We start from the raw sequence: 13,632 nt of genomic DNA, 5'->3' as shown, positions 1-13,632 counted from the left end.
AAGCTGTTATCAATGGAAAGCATGGTAAGACATTGCTAGAAAGATGGGAGGAGACAGCAGTATTAACTAGCTCAGGATCTCCCAAGTTTAATGCCAGGCTCCTGTGGGAAGTCCACTGGGTTAGGATGGGCTCTCTGAGGTCAGGTCTGGTCATTTACACCCAGAGTTGGTACTGTGTCTTCCTAGTACCAGTTTACAGAAGTCAGTTGCTCTTTATGATCAACAAGTTCCTACTGGTTGACAGGACAGACTCTGGAGACCACATTACTGGGCGGTTCCAGTGAATTCACAGGCTGGTCCCATCCCTATATCCCGGGTTTGATTATGTGAGAGAGCTGGCACTGGCTATAAAGGGACTTCGCTGGGCAGGGCTGGTTAGCCAGCACTCACTTTCAGGGCCTGCAGGACAAGTCCCTGCCCAGATTAAGCTGTCTTCCTTCTGAGCAGCTGGTCCTTCTCTGTCTTTGACATCAAGTCTTTAACTACTGGTTGGCTAGTCTGGGTGGCTCAGTCAGTTAAGTGGCCTACTCTGGATTTCAGCTTGGGTCATGATCTCAGGGTCCTGTGATAGAGCCCTGCATCAGGTTCCCTGCTCAGTGGGGAGTCTGCTTGAGGATTCTCCCTCTGTCTCTCTGGCCCTCCCCCCACTAGCATTCTCATTCTCTCTCAAATAAATAAATAAATAAATCCTAAAAAAAATTATTTACTTAGCAAGTCCACCAGTGTAGAACCTGGGTTGGTGTGGTAGATATACTGGCTTAACTTCCTTCTTAGTGCTATTTTTAAAAAAGATTTTATTTATTAATCTGAGAGAGGGAGAGAGGCAGAGGGAGAAGCAGAGAGCCTGACATGGGGCTCGATCCCAGGACCCTGGGATCATGACCTGAGCCAAAGGCAGATGCTTAACTGACTGAGCCTCTCAGGTGCCCCTGAATAAACTGTATTATATTAATTTCACCTTCCTCTTTTTTACTTTTTCAAATGTAGCTGTTAGAAAATTTAAGATTATATATACAGCTAGCATTCTATTTGTGTTATCCAGCACCAACCCATACTATTATTATTTTTTCTTTAAACTGAGTTCTTTTCATTTTCTACTCGTTCTGAAAAATACTCATGAAATTAGTTTGATGTATGAGTTATAGTTTTATAATACCATTTAAAAAATTCACACAACTATTAGCTTAAAATTGAAAAGATAAATCTGTCCGTATGTAACCTAAACCCTCTTGTGTGCCACACCCTTTGCGAAATGCTGGCCCAGGGCAGAGCTACTCAGAGTGTGGCCCATGGATGGGTGCCAGTCTCCTTATTTTCTGTTATCATTTAAAATAAGGACATAAATTGAGAGCATGCATTAAGAAACATTTATAGCAATTCGACAGACTAATATCCACTGATACCTTGCAATCTAATATCTTATCTAATATTTAAAAATCAGGAGTCATATCTTCCATGTCCTTCCTTAACATTTTATTTTTCTAGTAAGTCTTTTTTATTTTATTTTGCCAAGATATTGGTCAATAACAAATTGGGAATCAGAAACAAAAAACAAACCGTTCACCAGAATTAGTTTGAGACACACTGGCCTAGAGTGTAGTGATGACCCAAGAACTACAGTCCTCAGTCATACACAACAGTGTCCTAAGACAGAAAAGTATACTAAGGTGATCTTTCAGAGCCCAGCAGTGAAGGCTGGCATAGAGAGAGTAGGAAGTTAACTCCTGGCAAGCCAGAAATCCTGTTAAGTGGAAACTTTCTTCCTCTAAGCATTTTAATCTATAAAATTTTTGCTGTAATTCTAACAAATGTGGGTCATTACCTTTGAGGAGAAAAACTGTATCCTAAGAAAAAGGCACACAAAATCCTTATAAAACGTGGACCTAGAGTACTGAATGAGATCTCCAGAGGGGTACAGAAGATGTGTCAGCTGGACTCGCAGCAAGCCGGGAGCTCGCTTGGAGTGTTTGCGAGAAGAGTTTGTTTTCATGTACCTGGGAAGGCACATGTGGCACAAAGGTAAAAAATACTTAACTCTGGAGTCAAACGCACTGCCTCACCACATACCGTATGACCTTGAGCAACTTACTTACGCTCTCTTACATTCAGCATACTCACCTGTTGCAGTAGAGAATCTCCAAAAAAGGAGATTCATCCTCTACTGGCGGGTGCTTGCCACTGCTCACATCAAGAGGTGGAGTCTGGCTCCCTCCCCTTGAATTTGGCTGGCCTTGTGACTTGCTTTCACCACTGAATGCAGGAAAAGTGACATTCTGGGACTTCCAAGCCCAAGCCTTAAGAGAACTGGCAACTTCTGCTTCCTCGCTGCTGAAGCCCAGCTGCGACGCTGTGAGAAGTCCAGGACTGACTCCCTGTGATTAGCTACCAGGCCCACGACAGGCTATGCTGCACGTTACAAACGCAAGTGAGCTCCCAGCTGACAGCAACTCCAGCGGACACCACATGGAACAGAAAAACCACTCAACTGGGCCCAACCTACCCCGAGAATTGTGAGAAATAGTAAGTTTGAAATGATTTGCTACACAGCAATAGAGAATTGAAACATCTCTAAAATGAGGATAGGGATGCCTGGGTGGCTCACTGGGTTAAGCCTCTGCCTTCGGCTCAGGTCATGATCCCAGGGTCCTGGGATCGAGTCCCGCATCGGGCTCTCTGCTCGGCAGGGAGCCTGCTTCCCCCTCTCTCTCTTTCAGCCTGCCTCTCTGCCTACTTGTGATCTCTGTCAAATAAATAAATAAAATCTTTAAAAAAAAAAAAGAATGGCTGCAAGGAATAAAGTAAAATAATGTATGACAAGTGCTTATAATGGTGCTTGGCACCTAAGTGCTCAACAATTGGCAGCTGTTAGCCTTTGAGGAGCTAAAATGAACACATGTGCAGTGTGTAACTGCAGGCTGTCTGGGAGGGGGCTTACTGTCAGGCTCCACCGCCTTGCAGGCCCTGAGCAGCAGAATGCACAGAAGGTGGAAAAGCAAGACTTTGTGGTGAAACAAGTATTGGACCTGAAAGATGGAGATTGCAGAATGATGGTTTCTAAACCTCTGACGCATGGACACCCACCCAAGGACTGCTGCACAAGAACCCTATGTGTCTGCACCAAAGGCTGAAGACTGCCGTGGCAGAACCTCGGAGGTCTCTACAGAGACAGAGTGGACAGGTGGCTGCCCGCACCTGGGGGGAGGGCGGTGAGGGGGAATGGGGAATGACCGCTGATGGGTATGGGGTTTCTCTGTGGGGTGATGAAAATGTTCTAAATTTGGCTGTGGTGATAGCTGTACAACTCTGTGAAAATACAGAAAATCACTGAATTGTGAATTTTAGAAGGGTGAAATGTACAGTATATAAACAATGTCTCACAGAGTTACTACTACATAGTAAAGTAACATTTAAGAGGGTGGAGATGACAGAGGAGCAAGAAGCATTCCATAGAGTTGTTTGGCGCTAAAAGATGCCAGCCTATTTGGCATCCAGAGGAAAAGCAGGTGTTTGCAGACAGTGAATGAACTCAGCTCCGGCCAGGAGCTGTGGACCCTGAAGACAGACCCTGCTCTTCCAAGGGATCATGGGAATTTGGCACGGCTGTGCAGCTCAGTCATATCTGGCTTCCTTCTGCTTAAGTCACGTCCTGAACTCTGCTAATCACATGGCTTTTAAAAAGAGGAAAACTTCCTAGGCAAAATGATAACAAAAATGCTTGCTGAAAGAAAAGCAAATAAAGGCCTACATTTGGACAGACCCCAGAGGTGGATGAGGGGGATCCCAAAGCTCAGCCTATCCCAGAGCCTCAGGTGCCAACTCCACATTTGAAGGAGGTCCCCTGAGATGTGAGATGGGCAGTGGGCAATCTCCTCCAGGCCACGGTCTCCCAAAAGCAGCTAGCCCCAACCACAGCCACTTCCTGGGAAAGTTTTCAAATCCCTGGACTGCTGCCAGAGCTAATGCAGCACACCAGTAGTCCCCCCAAACCAGGCAGTATCATCATCAGCATTATCCTAGGAACTGAGCGCATTCTGAGTTATATCCTGTTAAATCTTCCCAACAAGGCCCACCAGACTGTGCACCAACATCTCCCAGAAGTCCCCATCTCTTCTTGCTCAAATCAACCCTGAATATCCTTGTTTTATAAGTCAATCCATATAATTCCTACAAAAGATGAGATATTCTTTAAAAAAAACAAAAACGAAAAAACAAAAAAACTACTCCAGAAGATGGGGCAGCTGAATAAGAGGATAACATCTTTTAATCCTGGAGAGGAAGAAGGGCTAGAAATAGAAATGAAAGTCTGACTACTTGTGTCACCAGTATTGGGACATCAGTAGAGAAACCACTGATGGTCAGGCAGACTTTCAGTGATTTGCCTTGAAGGTCCTACCAAGTCCAAGTCCCATAGTGCCATCACTAAACAAGGCCAGAAGCCCCAGATCAAACACAACTTTGTGTCTTTCCCTCATGACCTGTGGAATGACCTGTGGATCCTTCCTAATGCCGAGAAGACCTGAGATGTTTAATATGCATGCACAAACTCAACTTGCTCTTCTTAGGTCCAAGCAGTTTTATTTTTTTAAGATTTTATTTATTTGACACAGAGAGAGAGAGAGAGAGCACACAAGCAGGGGGAATGAGAAGAAGGAGACTTCCCGCTAAACAGGGAGCCAGATGTGGGACTCAATCCCAGGACCCTGAGATCATGACCTGTGCCAAAGGCAGATGAGGTCCAAGCAGTTTTAGAATCCAAGTGTTCAGGGCGCCTGGCTGGCTCAGTTGGTGGAACATGCAACTCTTGGTCTCAGAGTTGTGAGTTCAAGTCCCATATTGGGTGTAGAGATTACAGAAAAGTCTTTTATAAAAAAAGAACTGAGCATTCAAGAATAGTCTTAAATACAATTTTGGGAAAAGATGAAGAATTCTGATTTCTTGGGGACCTACTCTCAGCCTTTCCTGAGCAGCCCCACCCTACTTTGGCCCCTGCAGGAGGATCTCCTGACCTTCCAGTGTGCACCCCTACTTTCTCCTGATCTAGGGCAGGGGACGGAAAATTTCCAAGTGGAAGGACAAAAGGGAACCTCATTCTTTGTCAGAGCAATGCTCTCCTTACCAGGGAACAATTGGGAAATGAGTTCAACTCAATAAACAACATTCACCCATCAAATGTACCAGAAAACTCAACAGGTCTTAGGAAACATGTTTTGTAATGCCACTACCACAAACTCGACCAATACACCGTTTCAGTCCAATTCATGAATATTTACTGAAAGCTGGACCCAGTGTAGCTGCTCCCAGCATAATGCAATTGTTAAACATCAGTTTTAGACTTACTGTGTACCTGTACCAGGTGGCACTGAGAGAGGCACCTATAACCTAGACCTAGACCTTGTTCTCAAGCTGATGATATAATAGGAAGTAACTGCTAACCGGCTTGAGTACTTACTGTATGTCAGCCACTGCTTTACAGATACTAATTCCTTCCTCAAAGCAGTGCTTCTTCTCCCACGTTGTTCTTAAGCCCATTTTAAAGGTGAGAAAACTGAAGCTCAAGATGTCAAATAATTTTCCTGACGTGAGACTGAGGAAAGTGACGAGGTGGCATTCACTCCCAGGCCTCCTGTGGCTCAATCTACTCAGCTCCAGCAGCAGCAGTAGCCACCAGCACTGGGTCTGGCTTACAGGGGACACTCAGGGATGCCTGCTGAGAGGAGCTGGCTGGTTAATGTAAGAGGCAGAATGAGAGTGTTTTGCTGAAGGTGCCACAGGCACAGACAAGAGGAAGTTCCTTAATTCTGACTAAGAGGAGCCTAGAGGAAGTGAACCCTGGAATGGGAAAAGGTAAGAAGGGGGCATTTCAGGCTGAGGGGAGCACAGGATCTGTGTAACATCGAGACCGTCTGACAGCTGAGATCCAGTGATTCTATCTATTGGCTAAAGGTATTTAAGCAGATCCAAGCAACAGGGGCTTGCTCGTCACTAAACAGTGCCTACAGCAAAGCCCTAGAAAGAACAGTACATTTGCTAATTTCTATCCAGCGGGTGAATAAAAGGAAAGAAAAAAAGGCATCACTGGTGGGAAATGGAATGCACAGGATTTCAATATTGGAAGAACCTGTTGTTAAAGGAAACCACCAGAGGTATTCCCTAGTCACCATCTACATCAGCTCTGAAAAGCACTCATCAGGGGCGCCTGGGTGGCTCAGTGGGTTGAGCCGCTGCCTTCGGCTCAGGTCATGATCTCAGGGTCCTGGGATCGAGTCCCGCATCGGGCTCTCTGCTCAGCAGGGGAGCCTGCTTCCCTCTCTCTCTGCCTGCCTCTCCATCTACTTGTGATTTCTCTCTGTCAAATAAATAAATAAAAAAATCTTAAAAAAAAAAAAGTGGTTTTCTTTAAAAAAAAAAAAAAAAAAGAAAAGCACTCATCAATTCATATCACCTAGATGTGTGGGCTCAATCTCATTAAGAATGGATCCCAAGGGGCGCCTGGGTGGCTCAGTAGATTAAGCCGCTGCCTTCCGCTCAGGTCATGATCTCAGGGTCCTGGGATCGAGTCCCGCATCGGGCTCTCTGCTCAGCAGGGAGCCTGCTTCCCTTCCTCTCTCTCTGCCTGCCTCTCTGTCTACTGTGATCTCTCTCTGTCAAATAAATAAATAATCTTAAAAAAAAAAAAAAGAATGGATCCCAAATGATAAAGCCTCTGGGTAACCAAGAACGATCAGCATCCCAGATGAATTATAATAAAACCTCAATAATCCAGATTTTACTGAGAATGACATTATTTTTCCAAGTATCTGGCCTCACTAGCCCTCAAAAGAACAAACCATGGTACTACCTGGTCCCTAAATTGAACATTCCCAATTTTTCCACACCAACCATAATGCATGTAAGTGTAGTATTTTATTTTTAAAGATTTTATTTATTTGACAGACAGAGATCACAAGAAGGCAGAGAGAGGAGGAAGCAGGCCCCGTGCTGAGCAGAGAGCCTGATGCAGGGCTCAATCCCAGGGTTCTGGGATCATGACCTGAGAAGGCAGAGGCTTTAACCCACTGAGCCACCCAGGCGACCCATAAGTGTGGTATTTTAAACCTTCACATGTCTTTCTATGGTTCCAATTTCAAGTAAAGGAAAACAGCTTTAAGCTAATCTTAAAATCAGTAGAGAATGCATTAAATGGTTCTACAACAAAGTTCCCCACTAGAGCTTAGTAGAATGCCCCTTTATTAAGTTCCTTCAAAGAAATTTAAATCTCACAGGTAAACAGCAAGCCCAGGCAAAAAGCTCCACCCTGCCCTTAAAACGTGGAAATAACCTATTATTTAAAGTCCCAAATAAAACTGCAAACTTCAACAACCTTTTTGATATTTTCTTCTGCTAGGTCTCCCTCCCTCAAGGCTGATTCTGGTGGGTGGGTTGGTTAGTGGGTTCTGGGTTCTTCCCTAGCAGACATATCTGAGTTTCTCAAAGTAAGCAAAAAGAATGAAAACAGAAGTGTACATATTTATAGTATTTATATCACTAACGTGTGATATTGGTTAAATTCTGCCTTTAAAAAATGCATGATGAAAAACGCATACTGGGAAAGACTTAAGCCACCTCCTCCTATGAACGATGTAAATGAAGGCCCAATCAGAAAATACCTCGCACCCACCACGAAAAGCTCGTTTTAAGTGAATAATGACTATTTCTCTTGATTTCTTTCCCTTCCTTGGTTCACTTCATATAAAATATTCATATCTTCACTATGCGATAATTCTTCAAATTAAGATTTATTTATTAAGTTCCTTCAAAGAAATTTAAATCTTAAATTAAGATCTGCGCCTTTGTGGCATGCATGTTATACTACAGTAAAAAATGTTTTAAAAATAGGTCACATTACCTTAAAAAAAAAAAAAAAAGGTGTTGCCAGGAAAAACAGCAGGAAATCGGTTTCCCAGCTGCCTGCACCCCCGCACTACCTGCAACCACTTTACAGAACGTCAAAGACGCGAGACCTGCTTATCGAAAATTCTGCCAAATGTCCTCAAAATTTCTCCCTGCTTCGCAGATTTTTGGGCACCCGTCTGGGCACCAGTCCTCCATAGCTCCAAGCAGTTGCAGCCTCGCGGGCTGGGAGACGCAGGGGCCACGCTGCCACTTGAGGGGGACTGCGGCCCCTCCAGAGCCCTGGGCAGCGCAACGGAGGCCCGCGGGAGCGCCCGCGGGTGGTGGGAGAACCGGACCCGAGCCGGCACTCCTTCCGCCCCTGCCAGTAGGTGAAGTGCCGGATCTGCCCCCAGGATGCCGCGAAGCATGAAGCCGGGCCACCTTCAGGGCCGGCTGCAGCTGCCGCTCGCGCGCATTTCCCAAGACGCAGAGTGGGCGAGTGCGCAGGCCCTGGCGACCCCCTGGAGCCCGCTCAGCCTTCCCCAGTGCCCCCCAACGCAGGCTGCTCCCTGAGAGGGGGCCGGCCCCCCGGAACCCCTGGGGCATCCAGCGTGGGCCCAAACTCCCCACACCAAACATACTTGCCACCCATCCTGAGCCACCCCCAACTGCACCCACTCACTCAGGCCACCTGAGAGGGGCCCCGGCCACCGGCACCGCGAGCGTCGCGGCTCTGGATACCGTGCCTAGTTGACCATGGGCCGGGAGAAGGGCATTTAGCCCAGCACCGCGCTGCGTCCCCGCCCCGCGCGCTCCAGAGCCGCTGCCCTGCGCGGCCCACGGAGGGTCCGCCCCGCCCCCCCGGGGGTACCTGAAGCCCCCACGCGCCCGCCGCACCCCGGGCGCCCTACCTGAAGGTCGGTGGTTGGGCGGGGAAGTCCGCACGGCACCTGACTCGGCCATCTTCCCGGGAAGTGGGGATCCCCGCGTCGCCCCCTCCGTCCCGCTTCCAGCCCCGCAGCCGCCACCGCGCTCCATCCCGACGCGCGGCCTGCACAGGCGCACTGCCGGAACCGCCGCGCCGCACCGGACCCGCGCGCACCCGCACGCGCACGCGTCCTCCTCACACAGCGTGCGCACACGGCGTGCACGTGCGAAGTGAGCGCCGGTTCTCACACCGCGCACGCGCACCTGTGAGGGGCACACCGGCCCTCACAGCGCACAGGCGGGCGGCGTGTACTTGCAGCATGCGCACTAGTTCTCACAGCACGCGCACAAAGCGCGCGCACTTTCGATGAGCACACCGATCCTCCAAGCACACACTGCGTGTACATAATTCCTCACAGACTGCTTACACGTAGTGTGTACACACCAGTGTTAAACGCACCTCCCCACAGTGTGTGCACCCTCAAAGCACTGTATACATAGGATGCAGTTTCTCACATTGTGCACGCATCCTCAAAGAGCTGCGAACACAGTGCACATATACCACGTGCACACACATGTTCACCCAGCGCGCACGTGTTCTCACACACCGTGGGCACACATCCTCACACAGCCTGCGTACGTTCACACACACGAGGCGTCCACACACATTCAAGCTCAGCACTGCATGCAACTCTGGAAACAATTCCTAGCTAGGGCCTCAGGCAGGCGCCACTGGTGTAGACGCCTGATGGACCCTCCCACCAAGCACATTCAGGTTCCGGTTCTCAAGGTGGATGGGCAGCCCAGCCAAGACGCGCCCTACCCCGGACAGGACTACGGTAAGCTCATTGGTTAACCTAGGTGGGGCAGGGGCATGTAGTCGTAGGAACTATGGATCCTTTCTTCCCTGGGGAAAATAATGCGCAGTTGAGAAATCTCTGCGAGGATGATCTCTCTTTTTTTTCAGATTTTATTTGACAGAGATCACAAGTAGGCAGAGAGGCAGGCAGAGAGAGAGGAGGAAGCAGGCTCCCCGCCGAGCAGAGAGCCCGATGCCGGGCTCGATCCCAGACGCCTGGGATCATGACCTGAGCTGAAGGCAGAGGTCACCCAGGCGCCCCAGGACAACCTCTCTTTGAAGAAACTGTTAAACGTGTAGTAGCCTCGGGAGTGGAGGTCATGAGCATCTCACCTTCTCAAAGACATACATACTGAAAAAGATGTCTGCATCGCGCCAGTTCAAGCTTTCAGGTGTTTACTCAGGTACAGCCAAGTGATAACTGATCTCAATGGGGCCCCAGGCTGCACATTTCTCTGTTGGACAGTGACCAGCCCTCTGAGGTTTTAACTCCCACCCCTGGGGGAGGGAGAAATGCCTGATTAAAACACGGAATTAAGCTGAGTAAGAGTACAAGATTTTTATTGGGGATGATAAAAACATTCTAGAATTAGATTATGTGATGGTTGACTCCATAAGTATACTAAAAACCACTAAATTTTACATTTTAAATGGGTGAACCTCACAATATGTAAGTTATACGAATTTTTAAAAACCCACCAAAGTGGAACCCTCAGGAACCTCCATCTGAATTAGTAGTGAAAAGCTTGGAGAGTCCCTTTGTGGCAGAAAAACAAGATGAACGTGTTGGTGGCACTCCCAAAGGTGCACAGGGAATAGGGTGTGACTGTGGTGAGAAAGCCAGAAGGGGACTTTAGACAGAAATGAGCAGGAAAACAGGCAAGTGCAAGCTGGTCCCTTGGCTTTAAAAAAAAAAAAAGAAAGACAGAAAGAAAAGAAAAAAAAAGTTTGTAACCCAAGTTAAGACTGAGCCAAGTTAATTAGGGCATGGGAGCCAACTTCACTGCCCCCCACCCATTTTCCCTTAGAGACCTTGGGTAGTAGTAGTTCATAATTAATCCAACTCTTCAGTTTTTGTCTTGCTGACATGCCGGAATAGCATTTCATCCTGGTTTCATTCTATTTTTTCCTTTCTATTCCCACTTCCATTCCTCCAGTCATAGGCACTTCACTGTTTTATTTTTGTAGCTCTATTTTCTAAATATATAGTGTTGTGAAGATATGCATGGTTTTAATTTATATAAATGATATTGCACAATAGCTATCACTGTTTTTCCTTGCTTGGAATCGTCAACATCTATTCATTGCAGCTGTATACAAATCAGAAATAGATTAGTCATTCATTCTGATTTACTTTTTAAAAACGTATTTAGGGGCGCCTGGGTGGCTCAGTGGGTTAAGCCGCTGCCTTCCGCTCAGGTCATGATCTCAGGGTCCTGGGATAGAGTCCCGCATCGGGCTCTCTGCTCAGCAGGGAGCCTGCTTCCTCCTCTCTCTCTCTCTGCCTGCCTCTCTGCCTACTTGTGATCTCTCTCTGTCAAATAAATAAATAAAATCTTTAAAAAAATAAAAAAATAAAAACGTATTTATTTATTATATATAGAGAAAGAGAGCCCACAAGCAGGGGGAGGGATAAAGGGAGAGGGAGAATCCTTCAGCAGACTCCTGGCAGAGGACAGCGCCGAAGTCCAGAGCAGGCAGCTTAACCGACTGAGCCACCCACATGATCCCTGATTGCCTATTCAATCCTTGTCCATCTTTTTATTGGTCCACTTATCTTTTTCCTGTTGATTTCCATTTTTTTTTTTTTTTTAGGATTTTATTTTACAGAGGGAGAGAGAGTGCACAAGCAGAGGGAGTGGCAGGTAGAGGGAGAAGCAGGCTCCCCGTACTCTGCGGGGATGTGGGACTTGATCCCAGGACCCCAGGATCATGACTTGAGCCAAAGGCAGATGCTTAACGAAAGCCACCCAGGTGCCCTTCTAAAACTTGGGTTTTTTTTTTTTTTAATTTTATTTATTTATTTATTCGAGAGAGTGAGAGAGAGAGAATGAGCATGAGAAATGGGAGGGTCAGAGGGAGAAGCAGACTCACCGCCGAGCAGGGAGCCTGATACGGGACTCGATCCTGGGACTCCAGGATCATGACCTAAGCTGAAGGCAGTCACTTAACCAACCGAGCCACCCAGGCGTCCCCCAAAACTTGTTTTAAAAATAACCTCTACACCCAACCTGGGGCTTGAATTCATGACCCCAAGATCAAGAGTGGCATGCTCTACCAAATGAACCAGCCAGGCACCCCCAAGTTTTCCACAACTTAATACATTTTTACTTCCTAGTGCAAATGTAATATAGGCAACAGTATTCCTTGAAAGGACAAGTTCACTTGTGGGTTATATCCACGGATATTGCTGTATTAGAAATTTAAGAAATATTTAGTATTAATTCACTAACCTGATGCTGTAATATACTTCTAAAGAAAAGTAACAACAAAAATATTAACAGTGGCATTTTCACATTTCTGCAAATCTCTTTACAGTTTGGCTTAATAGTGGAGTCTCAGGGGCGCCTGGGTGGCTCAGTGGGTTGAGCCTCTGCCTTCGGCTCAGGTCATGATCTCAGGGTCCTGGGATCGAGCCCCGCATCCGGCTCTCTGCTCAGCGGGGAGCCTGCTTCCTCCTCTCTCTCTGCCTGCCTCTCTGCCTACATGTAATGTCTGTCAAATAAATAAACAAAATCTTTAAAAAAAAATAAAAAAAATAGTGGAGTCTCAGATCTACTTTTCTACTTAATGTGTTGTAGTATGTTCTTTTGGTTAAAACAGGAATGCAGGGCTCCTGGGTGTCTCAGTGGGTTAAGCCACTGCCTTCGGCTCAGGTCATGATCTCAGGGTCCTGGGATCAAGCCCCACATCAGGCTCTCTGCTCAGCAGGGAGCCTGCTTCCTCCTCTCTCTCTGCCTGTTTGTGATCTCTGTCAAATAAATAAATAAAATCTTAAAAAACAAAAACAAAACAAAACAGGAATGCAGTTGGAAAAGGGAGAAGCATTCTCATAGCCCCTTCAGGAAACTGTATGTTCTTTTGATACTATACCCAATCTTGACTTACGGTAATTTCTTCAAGGTTAGCAGCAATGTGGAATCTAAAACTGAATCAATATTCTTTCCACTGGTATATTAAGATCCACTGATCACTTAGAAAATACTGGTTGAGGGACGCCTGGGTGGCGCAGTTGGTTAAACGACTGCCTCCGGCTCAGGGCGTGATCCTGGAGTCCCGGGATCGAGTCCCACATCAGGCTCCCAGCTCCATGGGGAGTCTGCTTCGTTCTCTGACCTTCTCCTCGCTTGTGCTCTCTCTCACTGTCTCTCTCTCTCTCAAATAAATAAAATAAAATCTTTAAAAAAAAAAAAATACTGGTTGATTCAGCTATGAAGATCTTTCAAATGTCAACACCTTTAATATTAAAAAGTAATTCATTAATTGGCACCTGGGTGGCTCAGTGGGTTAAGCCACTGCCTTCGGCTCAGGTCATGATCCCGGGGTCCTGGGATCGAGCCCCACATCGGGCTCTCTGCTCGGCAAGGAGCTTGCTTCCCTTCCTCTCTCTCTGCCTGCCTCTCGGCCTACTTATGAACTCTCTCTGTCAAATAAATAAATAAAAATCTTTTTAAAAAAAAGTCATTCATTAATACCATCACTAATCTCTAAAATCTTTATTGTGAAGTTGTAAAGCTATCGATCCTAGTTTTTCAAAACTTCTAATTTTTGCTTAAAAAGCTTAACTCTTATTAACACCAACAAATTCTACCAGTTCCCCTTGGGGCAACAGCCTCACCTCATTCATTTTGGAGAAAATGTTAACCACAAACCCAGGTTTGTCAGTCAAGTAAAAATAGTGTTCCATGAAAAACAGTGGCTAATACAGCTTGCAACTCAATCATACAAGGGTTTTTCAAGACAACTATTACACT

At 46.6% G+C, this 13,632-nt stretch overlaps 1 protein-coding gene across 18 annotated transcripts in view; it reads right to left on the bottom strand.

The window, feature by feature from the left end:
• Window positions 1-8,921, bottom strand: part of MAP7D2 (MAP7 domain containing 2) — a 96,101-nt gene extending 87,180 nt beyond the window's left edge. For all 18 annotated transcript variants that reach the window (XM_044234895.1, XM_044234906.1, XM_044234896.1 and 15 more), the window contains exon 1: window positions 8,784-8,921. In XM_044234895.1, the coding sequence (XP_044090830.1) occupies window positions 8,784-8,910 (127 nt within the window). In that variant the 5' untranslated portion in view covers window positions 8,911-8,921. The remainder of the gene's footprint in view (window positions 1-8,783) is intronic.
• Between the last annotated feature and the right edge of the window lie 4,711 nt (window positions 8,922-13,632).

The sequence above is a fragment of the Neovison vison genome, chromosome X (assembly GCF_020171115.1).
Source record: "Neovison vison isolate M4711 chromosome X, ASM_NN_V1, whole genome shotgun sequence".
NCBI classification, from domain to species: domain Eukaryota; kingdom Metazoa; phylum Chordata; class Mammalia; order Carnivora; family Mustelidae; genus Neogale; species Neogale vison.
Note: the sequence above shows the minus strand (reverse complement) of the source record. Positions and strands in the feature narration are given on the sequence as shown.